At 36.2% G+C, this 19,352-nt stretch overlaps 3 protein-coding genes across 3 annotated transcripts; 1 reads left to right on the top strand and 2 right to left on the bottom strand.

Moving 5' to 3' along the window:
* The first annotated feature begins 4,432 nt into the window (after positions 1-4,432).
* On the top strand, positions 4,433-8,010 carry LOC132182712 (uncharacterized). The gene is made up of 10 exons (XM_059596031.1): positions 4,433-4,493; positions 4,606-4,807; positions 4,973-5,041; positions 5,134-5,376; positions 5,757-5,892; positions 6,057-6,219; positions 6,537-6,665; positions 6,823-7,017; positions 7,472-7,594; positions 7,698-8,010. Exons 2-10 carry the CDS (start codon positions 4,639-4,641, stop codon positions 7,788-7,790), a joined length of 1,320 nt encoding a protein of 439 aa, XP_059452014.1. The 5' UTR covers positions 4,433-4,493; positions 4,606-4,638; the 3' UTR covers positions 7,791-8,010.
* Positions 8,011-11,038: 3,028 nt separating this feature from the next.
* LOC132182198 (transcription factor MYB35) lies at positions 11,039-12,893 on the bottom strand. The gene is made up of 3 exons (XM_059595386.1): positions 12,761-12,893; positions 12,527-12,656; positions 11,039-11,897 (listed from the first exon to the last, which is right to left on the bottom strand). The coding sequence occupies exons 1-3, from the start codon at positions 12,891-12,893 to the stop codon at positions 11,039-11,041; spliced, it is 1,122 nt and encodes a 373-aa protein (XP_059451369.1).
* Positions 12,894-14,768: 1,875 nt separating this feature from the next.
* LOC132182747 (probable prolyl 4-hydroxylase 7) lies at positions 14,769-18,718 on the bottom strand. The gene is made up of 8 exons (XM_059596079.1): positions 18,421-18,718; positions 18,237-18,323; positions 18,044-18,101; positions 17,799-17,903; positions 16,748-16,805; positions 16,478-16,653; positions 16,216-16,276; positions 14,769-15,339 (listed from the first exon to the last, which is right to left on the bottom strand). Exons 1-8 carry the CDS (start codon positions 18,525-18,527, stop codon positions 15,032-15,034), a joined length of 960 nt encoding a protein of 319 aa, XP_059452062.1. The 5' UTR covers positions 18,528-18,718; the 3' UTR covers positions 14,769-15,031.
* Positions 18,719-19,352: the final 634 nt, after the last annotated feature.

Raw genomic sequence — 19,352 nt, 5'->3', positions numbered from 1 at the left:
ATCTTCAAGTGTTGGAAGCTGAATGGAAGAGAGAAGCATGCTGTTCATTGGAATTCTGATATTAATTACGTGAGCAAGAGAAGAGTGCCTAATGGGCCTGATCCCATTCACAACAGGTACATATTTATTTCTTTAATCAAATTATGTATCATTTTCTATCTCAAAACATATGAGGGAATTGGAGAATGAATGAGGATTGCTTTCAGCTTCTAAATTATGAAGGGACACACAATTCAGACAGGGGACAGACTCAAAGAAGAAAATTTGACGTCTGAAATTGAAAACTAAGTTCCTTTTTCATAATTGCTCTAAATCAGAAAGTGGTTTTACTCAAAAAATACAGTGTCTCTGCTCTGTTCTTGTATATGTGATGAGAATGGCAGAATTTTTTTTTTTTTTTTGGGGGGGGGGGGGGGGTGTGGGTGGGTGGGGGTAAATAGAATTTTTTTCTTCTTATTTTATGTAACATTTGGCTCTTCTGTTTTAGTACCCACAAGGGCATCAAGAATAAGAAAGAAAAAAAAAAAAACAAACCCAGCTCTTCCTCTTCCTCAGCCCTTGGGTGACCTGAGCTGTAGCTGAGGTGGTAGACTAGAAAAGAAAAACTCATATTTGAACCGCGTGGAAGCTGATGATAATTCAAAATCTTTACTAAAAGTTTCTTTGAACCAATCTTTCTCTTATTTTGATGAGAAACAGATAAAGACATTGGGGGAAGTAGTGGACCACTTTAATTAGGAGGGAACATATAGATAACTCCTTTCCTTTCAGTTGAAATTTTAATTAATTTATTGAAAGTTTATTGTCCAAACCATCATCCCATAAAAGTTTGTTGCTCAATATGATGATATCTGCTGCCCCATTTAAGTAGGCTCCCAATGGCACCTATCATGCCATGGGAATTGCATTTTGTTTGGTCTATTTCACGCTTCAAAATAAAGACTTTCTAGAAAATGAAATCAACCCAAAAAATAATATATAACATAGCTCTCTCTCTCTCTCTCTCTCATGTTAATAAATATATCTTATGTTTATTCAGGAGAGCAGTGAAGACTAGACAGCCACCTGGTCGAACCTGAAAGGGGAGTGAGAACCGAGAAGGAATCATCGGAAATTGTGTGGAGGGCAACAATACATCAATTATTGGACAATCCAAGCTGAGCCAACTTCAATGATTGTGGTCCGAGTGCCTAAATATTTTGTAGTTAAATTATCTGCAGTTCATGCAGTTACTAATCATTTTGTGCCAGCCTTTTATTTGTGGTAATTAATTAGTTGTTGAGAGATGGGGGAGGAGGTTAGTCATTTTAAGTTCTCGTTGTTTACTTCAATTTTAAGAGTTGCAGCATGGTTTGGTTTGATTGGTGACTGCGTGAACTGTAAAAGTTTTCATGAGTATTGAAAGAACCGAGCTTCTCTCAGACAAAATACCACCGGAACCTTGGGAAAGATTGAGCTTTTGGAGGTATCCCAACTAGTGTTTGCTTGTCCCTACTTGAATATTTGTTTTAGAGAGAGATTCATGGATAGGGATTCTTTGCATGGAGAAAAACAGACCAAATAGATACCATCAGAAAAAAGGAACATTACCCCAGAAAGGTTCTGGTGTGTCTCTCTCTCTCTCTCTTTTATTTCATAGCTTGTATCATATTTTACTCGGCTGTTCTCCTTGCTGTTGGATTGGTGTTCTTTTTTGTACAGTAATGGCTTGTTCTAATGTTCTCCTGATGTAAAGCAATTCCCATATCGCTGCTTTTTTGTTTTGTTTTTGTTTCGTGTATTTCTTTTTCTTTAAAACTTGAATTGTCCTTGAGGAGTTAAGGAATATTGGGGACTACAAAGGGTCCCCAAGGGAAACATTGGGACTACAATTCAAAGAGAGTATTCGTCGTATCATATCAAGAAACTGATCAAAAAACAACATATTGCAGAATTGAAAGGACAACATACAGTGGGCCGTATTTGACCCAAAAAAAAAAAAGAAGCATGAATGTTTGTATCTTTGTGAACGCCTGCATGATTATATGAATTTAGAAGAAAGAAACTGCATGAGATTGATCCGAGTAGCGATAAGCACAAGATATGTTTATGACATCTCTCTTACAAAAGTGAAAAAGGAAGAAGCAATCTCTGCAAATTGCTTTTCCTTTTACTTTTTCTTTGCTTCTTTTTGGGGTTTGATTTTGATTGGTTCGAGAAGGAAGGACTCGGTCCAAAGTAACTCAGATTCAAATTTAAGGGCCTTTTTGTTGCATGGGAGACAGATTCCGATCTTGGGCAGTTCTTTTGATTGAAAGAATGTCATTTTTACCATTATAATATACACTCTATTCTCCAATGCCTTCTACGTAACAGTACGACTGATCAAAATGTGGCCCATTCTCCACACCTAGGCTTTCTTATCATCCATTCCAACTGTCATCGGTGAACACCTCTTCTTCCAATAGGACAAAGTTTTTATTCCAACAAATTTCCTTAATTCACTCTCTAAAAAAAAAAGGGAGATGTGTTCTTAAAGCAAATACAATTTTCACATGTTAAGTTGCGTTTAGTTTTATGAAAAAAAACAGTAGAAAACAGAGGAATCCGAACGGGTCTTCTGGGTGAGTTTCAAATCTGATTCCAAGTAGTTTTAGTCGGAGCAGTTTAGTTGAAAGGCCAGCTGAAGCTCGTCCAACCGAGAATAGCAGTTTCATCATGATTTTTCGTCCGAATGAGATTGCGATCGAGTGTTTTAAATACTCAAATTTGAGCTTTCTTCTATCCTACCTTAATTTCTTGATTTAATTACTGGTTTTGAAAAGATTGTGAATTGTTTTGCGATTTACTACACCGATGTTGCATCACATATATTTTTAAAGATAGATGCGAGAAATACATATTCTATTATAAATGCGTGTGAAAATTAAAAATGTATATAAAACTCACGTAATATAAAAATAAATGTTAGTTTGATAAAGCGAGTTATAAAATTTTTCTCTAACCCCGGAGGGAAAATTTGTTGGTTGAAGACTAATAAGATATTTAGTATTTGTGGGGTTGAACTCAAATCGGCTAGTTAATCATTTGAAATAGGCTTTTCATTGGCATACCAAAATGGGTTCAAGAGCTGGTATTAAATTTTTTTTTTTTTTTTTTAAAAAAAAGGGGTATGCAAGAGGCAAGCTAGATATGGTGCACATGTGACATGTACAAAAGTATGTGCCAAAAAAAAAAAAATGTAAAAAGTATGAAAATATAAAAAGGAAAAAAGTTGAAAAGAAGAAATACGCACTAGAGTATAGTGGATACACCATACGCAGGAGAAAATAATAAAATAATAAGATATAAAATGTTTTAGAATATTTTAAAAAGAAAGAAAAGGAGTGATGAGTGGCTAAGAGAAAATTTAGGAGACTGACTGAAGAGATGAAAAACCATAAAGGAACCACAAAAGGAACAGACCATGCGGGAGTAAAAAGCGAATAGCATTTGAAAATTACGCACCTTTTTCATTTGATTGTTAATGGATATAGATATATTTTTCTCATCAAAATGCTTTTTTTTTTTTTTAAATGCAATTTAAGGTCCTTTATATCTATATAGTTCATAAAACATGATACTGGCATATCTGGCATTGGCATGCAAATGTCTATCGAATTGAGAGTATGGAATATGTGAATTTTGCAAGTATCTAAAATTAGGAGTGACAATTTGTATTTGCGTATTCAATTTGAATCGTGTTATGGTAAAGGTATTAGACTATATAGGTTAATTATAATCTGACCAATTTAATTAAACTGTTCAAACCCCTTAAGACTAATCATCTAATTTTGTATTGAGTTCGCGTCAAATTTGTAGGTTATGTCGAAAATTATTAGCCATTATGTCGAATATCGGGTCATATTGAGACATGGGTATAAGACTATATAGGTCAACCTTAACTCGATCAATTTAATTAAACGGGTCAGACTTCTTATCCCTAACCCTTTAATTTCGTGTTCGGTACATACCGATTTTGTGGGTTGTATACAAATTTGATAGCCCTATCCAAACTCGGGAATGGAGATAAAATAGGCTTTTATATGAGCCATGAGTTATGCTTAATATGACTAGGTTCAAGTGTTCAACCCAAAACTTGGTCTATTGGAATTTATAGGGCCGTTCATGTTAGTAATTGGGCTTAGGCTAGGGTTACCGGGCTCAATCCATCAAGCAAAGCATTAACTTTAGCCCGAGACACGTGCTCCAATAGTGATATAAAAAAAAATGGCCCACAGGCTAAGATCTCGGACACGTGCTCTGAAGTCTCAACTGAGCAACTCCCCAGTGAAACGGATTAAACAAATCTCCTTCTTTCACAATTCACACGGTTTAAGACCTCAACCAACAAGTCAACTAACTCACTCACTCAGTCGCCTTTCAAGACCGAGCTCATGAAATCCATACGTGGCACAGCGAGAGCCGTAGATCGAGCCGTTGAAGCAGCTCGTGGGTCCCGCGGATAACGGAAGGTACGTGGAAACAGTTGGAACTGTTGTCCAAATTTGCTCTCGTGGTTTTATTGACTTTCTCTGAGTTAGCTTTCAGTTTAGCTTAATATAGAGGTTTCTGGAGATTGAATAGGAAAATCAAGAAGAAGAAACTCCGAGAGGAAGAATGGGATCTTGTGGTTCAAAGCCGAACTGGTGTGTGGGAGGTAGGCTGGTTTTGCGGAAGAAGACGAGTCCTCATCGGCAGCGAAGGAGAGTCTCTAAACGCCGCATTTCGTCTAATAGGCTTGAACGCAATGCCGTTTCCCGCGCAGCCACGGAACGTTCTCTCCAAGGTTCTGATCCTACATCTTTTATATAATATATATAAATTAATCTTGTAATTTTCTTTTTGTTTTTAAATTCACAGATTAGTGTTAATAGAGAAGTTTTGAATTTTTATGTGCTATGATTTGTTTGGTTTATGTTTGTGGTATGATTTACATTATTGTTGATTGCAGATGCGGTATATTTTGATTCCGCTTCAGCGCTCGAATCTGAATTGGAAGATGAGTTTTATAGTATGCATGGTATGAGATTTTGATTGATTAATACCAAATTAGTTCCGCACTAAAAGTGTCCAAACAGACTGTAAATTCCGAATGATCTTAATTACCTGCAGGTGGAACCAATGTTTCTCCGAATCGTTCTGAATCCGCGTTGAGTATTGAGGGTTCTAGGAATGTGAATGCCTCTAGTGTTGAACGGAGCGATTCTAAGTCTGCCTCCATATCCGATGATCCTCCGAACATTGTTGGAGGGGTCGACAAAAGAAGCGCCTTCAGTCTTAGCACATCGAATTCGAAGAAGAAAGTGTCTCTGAAGCTTTCGTTTAAGCGGAGGGAACATGCTGATCTGACAATTTGTGAGTGTTTTGCTACGCTTGTTTTCTTAGCTGTCCATTTCTAGCCGAAAAGGGTGAGAAAGCATGAACAAATAGTTATTTTATATCTAATACCATCTGTGAGCACATTGGTAGGTCTTTCTTTCGTGAGTGGAATGGGGCAAATAGGTAAAATAAAATATTGTATTTGTGTTCTTCAAACGGATATGCTTAAAAATGTATATATCCGCTCAACGTATGTTACAAATTGGCGTCTTTGTTAGGCTTTCTTGATGCATATTAATGTGTTCTTTCCTTTTTACCACAATGCCAACAGTTCTTGGATAAGATTGTTGATCGGTGGACCATCAATTCATGTACTTGTTGTCTTTTTTCATCTTTTTTCGTCTTTTTTGTCTCAGTTTCACCGAAGGCGCTTCGGCAAAGACCAATAGCAGGTTCCTCAATTCCTTACTGCCCAGTAGAGAAGAGGATGCCTGATTGTTGGTCACCTATTGAACCAAGTGCTTTCAAAGTCAGGGGAAAAAACTATATTAAGTGAGAACTTAGCACTGTTAGTCAGGTTTTGTTTTCTCTCATTTATGTATTGGAGTGTTAATCTTGTTGTTAGCATGCATTCATGTGGATTTTTTTAGCATTCTTGAGTTGTTTTTACTTCAACTCCATCTGCATGGTGCACTGACTCATGTTTTACTTGGCAGGGATAAAAAGAAAGAATCTGCTCCAAACTGTGCTGCATATTATCCTTTTGGTGCTGACATCTTCTTATCTCCGAGGAAAATTAACCATATTGTTCGATTTGTGGAATTTCCTCATATATATCCACCTGGAGAAATCCCTTCAATACTTGTTGTAAATATTCAGGTATATCCAAAATTTTCATTTTTCATTTACCTGAATGTTGCCCCTTGTCTCCATGTCTTCATTGCTAGTGGAAAGATGCTGCAAACACTTATGGTTGTTGTTGTTCAACCATATTGTATGTGCCATGCACTTGATGATATTCTTTTTGTAGAGTCTGTAGGGCGTGTGATAAATGTAGGGGAAATGGAATACATTTTTTTTCGATATATACTAAAGTCAGACCAATAAATATTTTATATCATTTTCGGGGCGAAGCCTTAGATATCCCGATTATTAAAAAAAAAAAAAAAAAAAATTAATATCATTTTCATTTGCAGATACCATTGTATCCCGCCACAATCTTTCAAAGCGAAAATGATGGAGAAGGAATGAATTTGGTTTTGTACTTTAAACTATCTGAGAGTTTTTCAGAAGAGCTTCCCCTTCATTTCCGAGAAAATATCAATGTAAGATGGATGCATCTTTATCTTTCTGCTTCTTAATTTTGCTAAATGTTTCTAGATATACCTGAAGTTCTTTGTCTTGGAACAGCACCACATGTCACCTTTCTAACTTTATCTTTCTGCTTATTAACTAGAGTGTTTATGTTTCTTTCCTTGACAGAGGTTGATCAATGATGAAGTGGAGAGAGTTAGAGGTTTCCCTATGGACTCAATTGTGCCTCATAGGGAAAGACTAAAAATCTTGGGAAAAGCGGTAAATGTAGAGGATCTTCATCTAAGCGCAGCTGGGAAGAAGCTGATGAATGCTTACAATGAAAAACCTGTGCTATCACGTCCCCAACATGAGTTTTACTTGGTAAGTTTCTGCTAAATTTCCAATTTCCTTCAGGATGATTTGTATTTTCTTTACTCTATATATATACATATACATCTGCAACTCACAAGAATCAACTAATTACTATATATATTTTTTTGTTAATTCAAGTTGTGGTTCTGTTCGCTTAGTAAAAAGGAACATGTCATATTTTGTTGTCTACCATTATATGAAAAAGACATTACATTAACTGGTGGATGCTCAGGTGCAAGGCTGCCACATACCAAGTGTGTGAAGAAGAAACTGTGATGTGCACAATGTGGTAGCCTTCTAAGGTTGCTGGTGCATTTATCTCTGGTTGATCAAATATAAATCCGAAAGGAGAGTTAGAATGTCGATATTGTTTCATGTGGATCCAGAATGCCTACTGTGATTACAAGAATCCTTCTGTTTCTACATATTTTTTTAATGCTTTTGAATTTATGTTTGTTATCAGGGAGAAAACTACTTTGAGATCGATTTAGATATGCACAGATTCAGCTACATTGCCAGAAAAGGTTTTGAAGAATTCCAGGACAGATTGAAGTTATGCATCTTGAATTTTGGCCTGACAATTCAGGTAACCATCTTCATCGAGATTCTCAGCAAGGCTAATTTTCAGTTTTAGTGAAGATCCCAATCTGATGTATGCTGCACATCATCTTCTTGTTACTTTGAAACAGGGTAACAAGGCAGAAGACTTTCCAGAGCATATCCTATGTTGCATGAGGTTGAATGAGCTTGACTACAATAATTACAGGCAGTTGGGATGTTGATCAACAAGTGATTTAACGCTGCAAGGTTTTTCAATCAATGACGAATCAACCACCTCTGTATCTATTTACACATCCTCCCTCTCGCTCCTTCTTCATAGGTTGGAAATTATCTTTCAGTCTCCAACTTTGACACTTTTCCTCATTCAATTGTACAGAAACTTTAACTAGAGCGTACAGAACTGACAAAGAAAGTGCAATAAAAGGGTCGATTTTTTTATTATATATACTTTGATGTCTATAAAATGATTCTTGTGATATATCCCTTCAAAGTTGCCAAAGCTGTACTATCGAAGAGTAATGATACGTACTATCATTTTATTTTCTTAAATTTAATGTAGTTTTTAAAATAACTATTTGATCAAAATTTAATAGTGATTTATCCAAAATCTAATGATAATTTTAAAAATCACATCATTTTTTGGAGACTAAAAATGTTGCACGTCTTTCACATAATGAAAATCTTCTTCCTACATTGTAAAGTGATGGCATAGAAAACGACTGCCACTACCCCTTTGTTCACTGCTTCTAAGAATTAACTGAATTCGCTATATCCTATGCATATACTATGTGGTTCACTGGTGAAGAGCATCGGGATGCATCTTCCTGCATCTTATTAGGAAATTAATTCATTTTTACTTAAAATGTCCTAATTAAGACTATAAAATAATAAAAATGAAATTAGACGAGTTTATACGAAACAAATTGAGTTTATACAAATTTTCACGATTGGCTCATTTATTAGGCAAACCAAATTCGAGTCAAGTTTTATACAAGTGGGTTTGTCGAACAAACTTGTTCATTGTTATCTCTAGCTATAAATGTTACTTTTTTAAAGTTATGACTAGTGTGCTAATGACGTGGCATATTTAGTGTGGTGTGCTGGGAGAGGATAGCCGCATGACTACCCATCCTACAATTGATGGGTGGCCACACGGCCATGCAGTCACCCCCTCCACAATAGACTTTTTTTCTTTCTTTTTTAATTTTATGGTTGATGTGCCAACGACATATCACATTTAGCATGGTGCGTGTTTGATTTTAACTAGTTGATTGGATCATCCGGATGTATGTTTACTTTTTATTAAACATTACGTGGACTAATGGCCACATTTCACTCATCACTATTAAAAAGTTAACAAAACAATTGCGAAGGAAGTTATTTAATAATGGTGCAAATCTTAAGGAGTAATTTGATAAAAGATGAAATCTTAAGACCGTTGGATGACCCCCTTTTGGTGCTGATTAGTTTTTATTTTTATTTTTTAAATTTTTTTGTAAATTTTACCACAACAACACACAAAAAGTGTTACATTAATTAATTATTCATTAAATAGCCGACACAGAAAAAAAAATATCAAAATAAAGTTTCTGGAAAAACATTTGATTCTTCTTTTTTATGGAATTAACATGAGAAAGAATATATGAAAAAAGAATTGCTAAACACTTCATGAATCGAAGGCATGAAATGAACATCTCTCACCAAACAATTCCATTATTCATCCACAGGTAATAACATGATATATATATATATATATATTCCTGGGAAAGAGAGAGAGAAAAGTACACTTACCGCCTTTAATTACCAAGTAATTGCAATGTTTCTGAACTTTCATTTTGTGCAATGTAAACTAATATTGAAGTTGCAACGTTTCCTTTTATTCAAAAAAATGGCGAAGTTACTCATGATAAAAAAATTTAGAAAAAATGAAAAAGGCAAAAAAGAAAAGCAATAAATTTAGAAAAATAAAAGAGACAAAAATTTAGGAATATATATATATTTTTTTCGGTTTTTCCTAAATTTCTTGTTTTATTTTTTGTGCAAAACAGAACATTGCAATTCCTATGACATTACAAATTGCATAAATTCAAAGTCCCAAAGACATTACAAATTGCTTACTAATTAAAGGGAGTAAATTTACTTTTCCATGAAAGAATGTGTCAGGGAATTAAAAGATTAATAAATAAATAAAAGAAAAGAAAAAAAATGATACACAGAATATGCACAGTTGGTTTTTTTTTTTTTTTTTAGCTTAGAAGAAAGGCGATCAGTGATTATTCTACCTGAACGTTACTACGATAGTAAGAGGGGCTAGACAACCGGAATATGCATAGAAAGGAATTGAGAAATAAAAGGGAAAGATCGATCCTAGGCTTTAGGAGGTCCCATACATCGCCCAAAGAGGTCACAGAAGGAACACCCTTGATCCTTATTGATTCCGGGCATAAAACTGCCTTCATCCCTCATCCTCGAGTCGTTGAATTTCTTGTCTTCGTTTCTTTTAAAGTCTTGGAGTTGGAGGTGTTGATCCGCTGCTCTTTTCTGGGCGCGGGATGTGTAGTTCGCGGTGCAATTCTTTGGCTCCGGCACCCGAAGTGGGTCGTGCCAAATGCGGCCGGAAGACCCCTGCCTCCGGAACGACACATTTGATCTCTGCAATGTTGTCATCGATCAATCTTTCTATCCCTCTCTCTTTCTTTGCCCCTGTCTCTCTGTCTCTGTCTCTCTCAATCTCTTGATTTGTTTGTTTCTTTTTTATCTAACATAACGGTTTCTTGTCTTGGACTTTTTGACTTGTTGACTTTTTTTTTTCCGTTTGTGGTTAGTCCTCTGTCGAAATTTCCAAAGTTCGTCGTAGGGAGGTATAAGATTGATACTGTTTGTCAATGGGATTCTAGAATTTAGCTGATTATCCGGTTGAACTTGTGGATGTCAATAAAATATTATCCTATTTTTTCCAAAAAAGTTTCCTTTCAAATCAGGTTGAGAAAGACCCGGCTATAAAATTGTCATGTTCCTTAAATATATACGAAAAACACGTATTGATCTTTTATAACATTAAAATAGTGGGTTACAAAAACATATATACTTCTCAGATGCTATTAGTATATTGTTATATAACTTTTGTTATCATGTTATTCTAAGTATATGATAGTTATATATATACATATATTTATCAGGTTAGTCAGGTGCCAAGAAATACGTGCATGGCAAGTTTTATTTCAACTCAATTTGTTAGAAAAATCTGTCAATATTTTTTCATCTGAAGCTAATTGTCTTGTGGCGATAATTTAGGATGACCAGAAATTTTATACCAATTTAATACTCATTGACGTACGGAACACACGGTAGTGCTGCTGTCTAGATTATCACAGGCGATCTCTATATATATTGTTCAGCGCGTACTACATTTAAATTGCGATTATTTTCTTCTAGTATAACAGAAAATTGGACAGGTCATCAGTAGTACTTAGTAAAAATCAAAAGATCCATCTAAAATGTCTGGAAATTCTGCCCGCATCTCACTGTCCTTATCCAGAATAGCATCCACAAATGAACTCATGGAAGATGAAGCTTCTGACCTCTGGTTTGTTTGACCTCCAAAGTCAAATGCACTCTCAAGACTACCCTCTTGAACAATTTGGTTTAAGGCGCAGTCATTTTCAGCAGCGAAGTCTATGTGGGGTGTTTGTGCTAAAGTCGTTCCCTGGATGTGGCGATGTTCTTGGAGTTGCTGAAAACCCGGGAAGGGGAGAGGGTCAGTGAGGAGAAACTCATTCCAATTGAAGGAAGAAGGAGATGGCAGAATTTGCGATTGAGATTGTTGGCAAGAATATGGTTGTGGTGAGCTTAATTTGGTAACGTTAGAAGAAGACGATGAACATGATGAAGAGGTAGCTTCATTTATAAAGAACGTCGTCGTTTGTGGCTGGATGGTCTCTTGGTTAATGACATGAAACTGATATGGGGAGGGGAAGTCCCATGAGGTGATGTTTTCATTGGAGGAGCTATCTTGGACTTGCTCGACTATAGGCCTATCTCTGATCATCATGATGTCAGTATTTGGATATCCTGTGAGGACTGAAGAGGGTTCAGCTGGTTTGGACATTGCTGTTGTTGTGTAGTTTATGTTTTTATTGAGAGATCCATAGCTTCTAGTGTTTTGGAGGCCACTAATGTTTCCATAATCAGAAAGGATTTGTGAAAATGGCTTATGGGTAACTGGATCAATTCCCATTTTGGAAAGCTTCTTCCTCAGCTTGGTGTTCCAGTAGTTTTTGACATCATTATCTGTTCTTCCAGGTAGCTGTTTTGCAATTAGAGACCATCTGTTCCACATGGCAATACGGTTTGTATTAGGGGGAGAGAGAGAGAGAGAGAGAGAGAGAGAGAGTCATTGTAATTGCAAGGATAACTGAATACAGGCGGTTAGACAGTTGTATGTATATCAAGAAAGAAGTTATGTATGCATGTAACATGTTAAGATGTTCTATGACTTAGGTGACACATGATCACCTCAGCAAATGAGGCATGTGTAAACTGGTAAAGGGAACATTAGTTTGCATGACACTGCAGTTTCATGCTTTGAGGATGAACATTAGGGTTCTTTTTTTTTAATTTCGCAGAACCGCCCCCTTCAAGACGGGGCTCAACCCCGTCAAGTACTAAACCCTTGTTACATGACTCTACCCATAAGAACCGTGCATCGCTTGTGTGAAAGGCTTAAACAACCGATCTCATAATATTAATCAAACGAGTCGACCATTCGAGCCGGGATGATGCACATTAGGTTTGTGGCTGGGGATGATGCACATTAGATTTGTGGTTGCCTCCCTCAGCAATAAAATACATCAAAAGTGGTCATTTTCCCTTACCTTGAAAATATGCTAAAGCAAAATCGTTGAAAGAGATGGGGTTCGCAGAGAGTTTAAAAAAAAAGTCACATTTGGAAACCCACCTGCTCCCTATAGCTTTGTGAAGGTTTATAATGAACTCTTCTTCTTGAGGTGTGAAGCTGTCATGCTTGAGGTCAGGCTTGAGGTAATTAGTCCACCGAAGCCTGCAGCTCTTCCCACATCTATTGAGCCCTGTACATAACCTCATGCAAACATCTAGTTTTACTCAAGCCATATTCATCTACCAACTACATTAATACAAACGATAAAATCTTTAAAAAAATAAAAATAAAAACCTGCTTTCTTGGGAACCAAGGTCCAATTTCCAATCCCATATTTGGATACATATGCAAGTATTTTTGCATCCTCCTCGGCAGTCCAAAGGCCCCTCTTGACGTTGGATTTGTCACAACAAGGTGGTCTTCCCATTGAAAGGAGTTAATGGTGGAGAGAGAGAGAGAGAGAGAGGTGAAGGTAATTATGCAATGGTGATGCAATTGCAAATTAACCTTTGCAGCTTGATTTTAAAAGACGAACGGAAGCGTTAAACAAATGAGGAGGCAAGAAAAGCATGCAATTTGGCTCTCAATTAACCACAATTGCATGATTATTTTCATCTTCTTCAAAAAACAGTTTGACATGACATCACAGAATAATGCAAGTTCCTCTCTTTTTTCTCTCTTTCTCTCTCTCTCATGTGCTTGGCTCCACTAGCACTCTACTTCATGTTCAAATTGGGTGAATTATTTAGTTAAGTTTCAATCAAGTAAACATTAATTGACTCCGATTACTCTTGTTTGACATGAAAACAAAATTGCTTCTTTTAAAGCAAGTGAATGATGCAACTTCCATGGCCATCGTCCTGTCAATTAATATAATAACGATCATGTTAGCCTACTAAGAAAAGGGTAATGCTATACATCACATTTTTATATATCTTTTATTTTACTATATGAGCTACTAAAACGAGATTGAGTCCATGTGTAGAGCCATGGATATCATCAATTGGGTCCAATTTGTATCCTACACACACCACTGAAATCAGCCCTTGGTCTCATAATTCGTCACACATCTTCAATCAAAGAGAGGACAAGGAAAAAAAAAGCAAAAACTACAAGAAAGGCTAATTAATTTGAAAACAGTGACTCAGTGAGTTTGTTGCGAGTGCGACCTCATTTAGGTTGCTATAATCTGTCCACCTCTTTTGATATTTATAGTCATATAAGTACATATCATGTTAACTAATGTTAGGATTAACTAAAATCTCAGCCTTAATTAGCTTGATTAACTTAATTGTGAATAGAGAGAACGTAATATTTATGATGGAGCGTGCAGTTTGGATACAAATCAATTTAAGCCAACAATAATTTGAGAAGAGGATGGAAGAATGACAACTCAAAAAAAAAAGAGTTAAAGTCTGAAATTATGAATAAAATTTACTCGAATGCAATTTCAAGGAGCTCATGAGATGGATTTCGCATGAAAAATATCTTGTTACGTGCTCGAATTTCAAGCACGTAACAGGTTAATTTGGAGTAGGTTCTTAAAGTAGTGATTTTTAGTACACTGGCGTGCATGAACAGTAAGCACGTTGGTGTTAAAATATTATTTTATTTTATTTTTTACTGTTTAAATATTATTTTAATAATATTTTAACACCGGCGTGCTTACTGTTCAAGCACGCCAGTGTGCTAAAAATCACTACTTAGGTTCTTAAGAGGGAATTTGACCTCACAATAAAGAAGTCACAGTTTATAAATTTTCAGCATATTTTATTGATCTCAACTGAGTCTATAAATAGACTTACAAGGTGAAATAAAAAAACATTAATTCTACTAGCAAATCCTATCAAGATAAGATAATTAACCCTATTAAAAAAAATAATTATCTCCAGTAGGTCTCCTTCTCAAATCAAAATTAGGTATAAAAAACCATTGTCCAACGACAAGGCCATTGCAAAAGGAAGTGAGTTCCTGCAGGCTGTACACCCCCGCAGCCATCGAACGCATGGCTTCCCTTAAGATTCCATTACACAATTCATTCAATTCATGTGAGTGATTAGAATTGCATGATTGAAAATTTTTGTAAAAAGAAAAACATGATTGTTTCATGATATATACAGCCAATGACACATACGGCATGCAGCGTTTAGTTATTTGATGCAAAATGCATTAATTAAACAAACACCCTACCGCCCCCTTCCTCTATGCTAATGTGCACCCAAGTTTAATCCTTTTAGAGTCAAAATTTTTGTTTAGAAATACATATATATAACAAGAAAACAAAGATAGATAGGATCCCCGGAATAAGGTGTTAATTATATGAACCGTGCCTTGAAGCATTCCACAATCATCTTTTACAGGAGAAAGTTTGCACCAACACAAGGGGCAGAAGTTTGTGTAGTATGTGATAAATAACTATGAAAAACACAAACTTCATGCTAAAAAATTAGGTCCGAGCAACTCTGATACATGTTCCGCTAAGTCACAGCTCAATGTTATATACAACAAATGGAATATTAACCCTCGCCTTGTATAGAAGAAAGGAAAACCTAGAAAATGGTCTTCCTAGGATGAGCAAACCTTGCAACTCTTCCTACAGTATCCGGGAGAGTCCAAAGAACCCACCATGTAAACATGGTTCTTTTGGCACTCACCATTCTTAGCCCACGTGGGGCAGTTCTCATTCTCATCCACACAACCCCCATTGTTTGCATTCGTCGATGGTTTATCAAAGGATCTCACGTGAATCCACTTGGTTGAGGACCACTTCTCACCCTCAATAACAGGGCAGCTCCCATGCAAGCTGTTGGTATCTGTAGTTGCATCGGGATGAAGACTGAAGAACAGCAAGGCATCGCCCTTGCTAGGTTTCACTGCATGGTCATTAAGTGGAATTTTCAGATTCCCTGGTGGGAAACCAGAGGCTATACAACTGGATTACAAAAAATAAAGAACAAATATAATCCAAAGGATAAATGTTGTAAAAAATGGGTCAGCAGAACTAGTTAATAGACTGACTGCCCATCTGGTCCATCCTAAAATAAGGATGTAATAGGTTTAATAATACTCCCCATAAATCACCTACAATGCTCAAAGAAAAGTTGTTAAGACGCATCCCACTTAACATTAAGCATGGCTTGCAAGCAATAGATTAGGAATCAGGATCCGACAATGAACAGGTAAGAGTAATACCCTGGGCAGTAATGATCAAATGGTGCAGGAACCAAGTTAAACATAAATGGGGCATTTCTTTTTCTATCTTAGGCCAATCAAAAGCACCCATAGAAATTTTCGTTTACCATCTGATAAATTGATCATCAACTGAAAGGATCTCCTATAATAGGCCCCCATCATGGTGCATCTTGCAAAACCAGGAAAAAAAAGGGGGTATTGTGCCCACCAAACATAAGCTGCAATGTGATCTGATGCACAAATATCAGTTGATTATATATTGATAGCCAGAAAACCAATTCAGAAAGGACCCATTATCCGTCTGCAAAAGCAATTGGCACACAACCAACTCCTTATTTCCCATATGCTCTAACTCAAGAAGAAAGGAAGAGTAAAGACTACATATTTTCATGCACTACATATTTAAGGTATTTGAGTCTACAATTCTTCACTGAGATTATACGACAGAGAATTTAAAGAGATACCTATCTGAATCAATTAACCAAAGAATTAAGCATAAACTTTAGTGAAACAATAAAGGAGATATTTACATTTGTTATATGTCAGGAAAATAATACCTGCATAGCCTTTTTGAGCACATTCAGACCAGCCATCTTCCTTTGATTGAGACATCCTTCCCTGTAGAATAAGACAAATAAATGCTGGATTAGGTAAGCAGAAAGAAATTGGGACGGGGGTGGATGGAATTATATACACACAACAAGTAAACAAGAGCTGCATATGTAACCAGATAAAGGCCCTCCATGGACTTTCAACGACAGGTAGAAAAACATAAAAAAAGGAGGACCACTGAATAATCAGTCATAAGCAATTGTTTACCTCTGAATTGGGAAAAACTGTCTCCCCACCCTTCTCAACATTAGATAAATACATCAATACAGTGGCAACCCGGTGGCCACCCAGTTCTTGATTAGCCTTGTCATGAAAAAAATCAAAATGTGGTTCATATTTCTGACCATGCTCATAGTGCAGTATTTGCATGGACTCCCCATTTTCTGTTTACACAACCAGGTTGAGAAATATCAAATAAAAAAATTCCATTACAATTGAAGAACTCATAAATCAACATGAAAAATATAATTAGCTTACCTACTGGAAGGAAGGTCCATGCAGCAATCCTGGTCTCAATACCAGCGACTATCTCATCCTTCAAGGTGAAACAAAGACACAAAGTAAACAATCCAAGTTAAAAGAACTGGAAAACACATACTTCACAGAATAATAATGAAAATAGATTGTGTGCTTCCAGCAATCAATGGCTAAGCCATAAAACACGTTGGATCTAACACAAGCTCCACAAAAGGAACTTCTTGCCTGAGAAGCCTTAATTCTTCAGAGTGAAAAAGAGGTGTACACGCAAACATATGCATACAAGTGTTGACAAATTTATAGCTTGATGGATGTCCAATCATCTGGGACCAAAAAACAGAACTTTTTTACATGCATTGACACCCAAAATAACTAATACACCTCCATGCCAATAGAACCAGAACAGAAGAGATATCTGCATACCCCATTATATTATGCATTGGTTTGGTTGCCACCCACTAAGTTAGTTCAAAGAGCTGTTCATGAAAACCAAGGAAGAACCTCGCTTCCTAAGCCAAGGTGATGCCAAGTTTATTTTCTTTCCATGACTCGAAGTCACTCCACACTTTTCATTATGATTTCATTAATTTATACATATCCTTCCCAATTACGTATGGACTCTAAACTTTCATGTCATTTGCTCATATTTAAACACACTGGTTAACTAAGAAATACAACCTAATGACACATCCCAGTCCAATTTGAATCACGCTCGATCACTTCCTAAAGATACCAATAGACCATATCTTCCCATCTCCAAAATATAGACAAAACAACAGCTACAATCTCCTAAAAACAGCATCACTTTCAAAATTACAGACGCTGCCCATGATTTCTCTTGCAATTGGGTCACCATTGGAGACATGCATTCAAGCTTACTCTAAACACTGTAAGATATTCACCACAACAAGTAGCCAATTTATATGAATCATTAACTCTACACTTAAAAAGGCTATGGCAATAAGTCGGTATCTTGCTGAGAGCAGAAAGTTTAAAAGCATAAACTCAAAAGAAGTCAATAAATATAGGACAGAGAAAGGATTAGCAATACCTGAGCTTTCTGAAGAAACATGCCAGAGCTCGTTCGGACTTCACTCTTAATACTCTTACCAGACTCGTTATCCGCCACCATTGACAGCTCTAGCTTATCCCTTGACTACTTTCCCCAAAAATTAACACAAATCCAAATCGATTTAGGACAAGAGGTACATTTCTCACCACTAAGCTTGCATATTTCTACGCATTATGGAAAGAAAAATACAGAATTCAATGAAGAATTCTAAGAATGTATCTTACCAAAGTGATTAGGTGATCGCACTCCTCGTCGGTCAAAAAATTCTTATAAACGAAAGCCCTTGGGAATTAACATTTACCCAAGAAAAACAAATCAATACGACAAAGACAAAATAACATATAAACACATTGCAATTTATTAAAATAATAAAAATAACACAGAGAGAGAGAGAGACGGAGAGAGAGAGAGAGAGACCTGGGATGCCACGAGAGTGGAGTGGCGCGAGTGGGATCAAAGGGAGCAGTGACAGCACCTTTGTTCAATCTCAGCACCGGTGCCTGCCTGAAAACCGCATCGAATTTTGAACAATTCCTGATTGGCATTTTCACAAACACATACACACACACACACACAGATAGAGAAAGAGAAAAGCACATACGTTTTCTTGTCTCCGAGCCATCCGGGCAATTGGATAGCCGAATGGGATAGATCAGCGAGAGCGAAAAGAAAACAGAGAGAAAGCGCTAGCGAATTCCCAAAATCCATCAGAAATCTGTTTGTTTCTTCACATACAATCTTTCGAGAGAGAAATGTTGGCCTCTGGCTTGGGTCTATTTGTTTAGGAATGACGGTAAGGTTCTCTCACATACTCAAACAAAAAACAAGAGGAGAAGAGCCGACGACTGGGTTGGTGACCATTCTCATTTAAGACAATCTTAATGGGCGCCCACTGGATTAGTTTTCTGACTTTTCTTCTGTTCTTATTCTAACTTCTAAATGTGCGGCACTTTGAATGATTTGATGGTCAATTCTGGAAGGTTGTTATGGTAATTAAAGAGCCAAGCCAATGGTTTTACCTTCATGGGGGCAATTAATAAATAGATCACCAAGTCAAAGGCATCTCAGCTCATCACATGCTCTAACTAGGGTGTTGTTTGGTAAACAACATCACATTCCCCCACATTTTTATCTCATTTTAAAAAAAAATCAACATCAAAACATTCTCACTTTTTATATCACATTATTCACTTTTTACTACTATTTGAATAAAAAAATTACTACAAAACAAAATTTTTTCACTTTTTAATACAACTTTTTCACTTTTTTATACTAATTATTACACTCATATTTTTCCTCGCCACTCATGAACAGTGCATTGTTGTTTACCAAACAACACCTAGATTGTTTACACTTTACTCACGTTCCATCTCATTTTCTAGCAATAGAAAATAAGATCAAGATATAAAATACTTTCTATTATTGTTTTAGATATTAAATGCCCTTAACAAGTTGAAAATTTCAATTGAATGAACTTCCATTAGAATTAGGATTCCTTCCAGTTTTTCAAAAAAAAAAAAAAAAATCTTTTTA

This window comes from Corylus avellana, chromosome ca5, assembly GCF_901000735.1.
Source record: "Corylus avellana chromosome ca5, CavTom2PMs-1.0".
In the NCBI taxonomy this organism is placed as follows: domain Eukaryota; kingdom Viridiplantae; phylum Streptophyta; class Magnoliopsida; order Fagales; family Betulaceae; genus Corylus; species Corylus avellana.
This window is presented reverse-complemented; position numbering and strand designations above follow the sequence as displayed.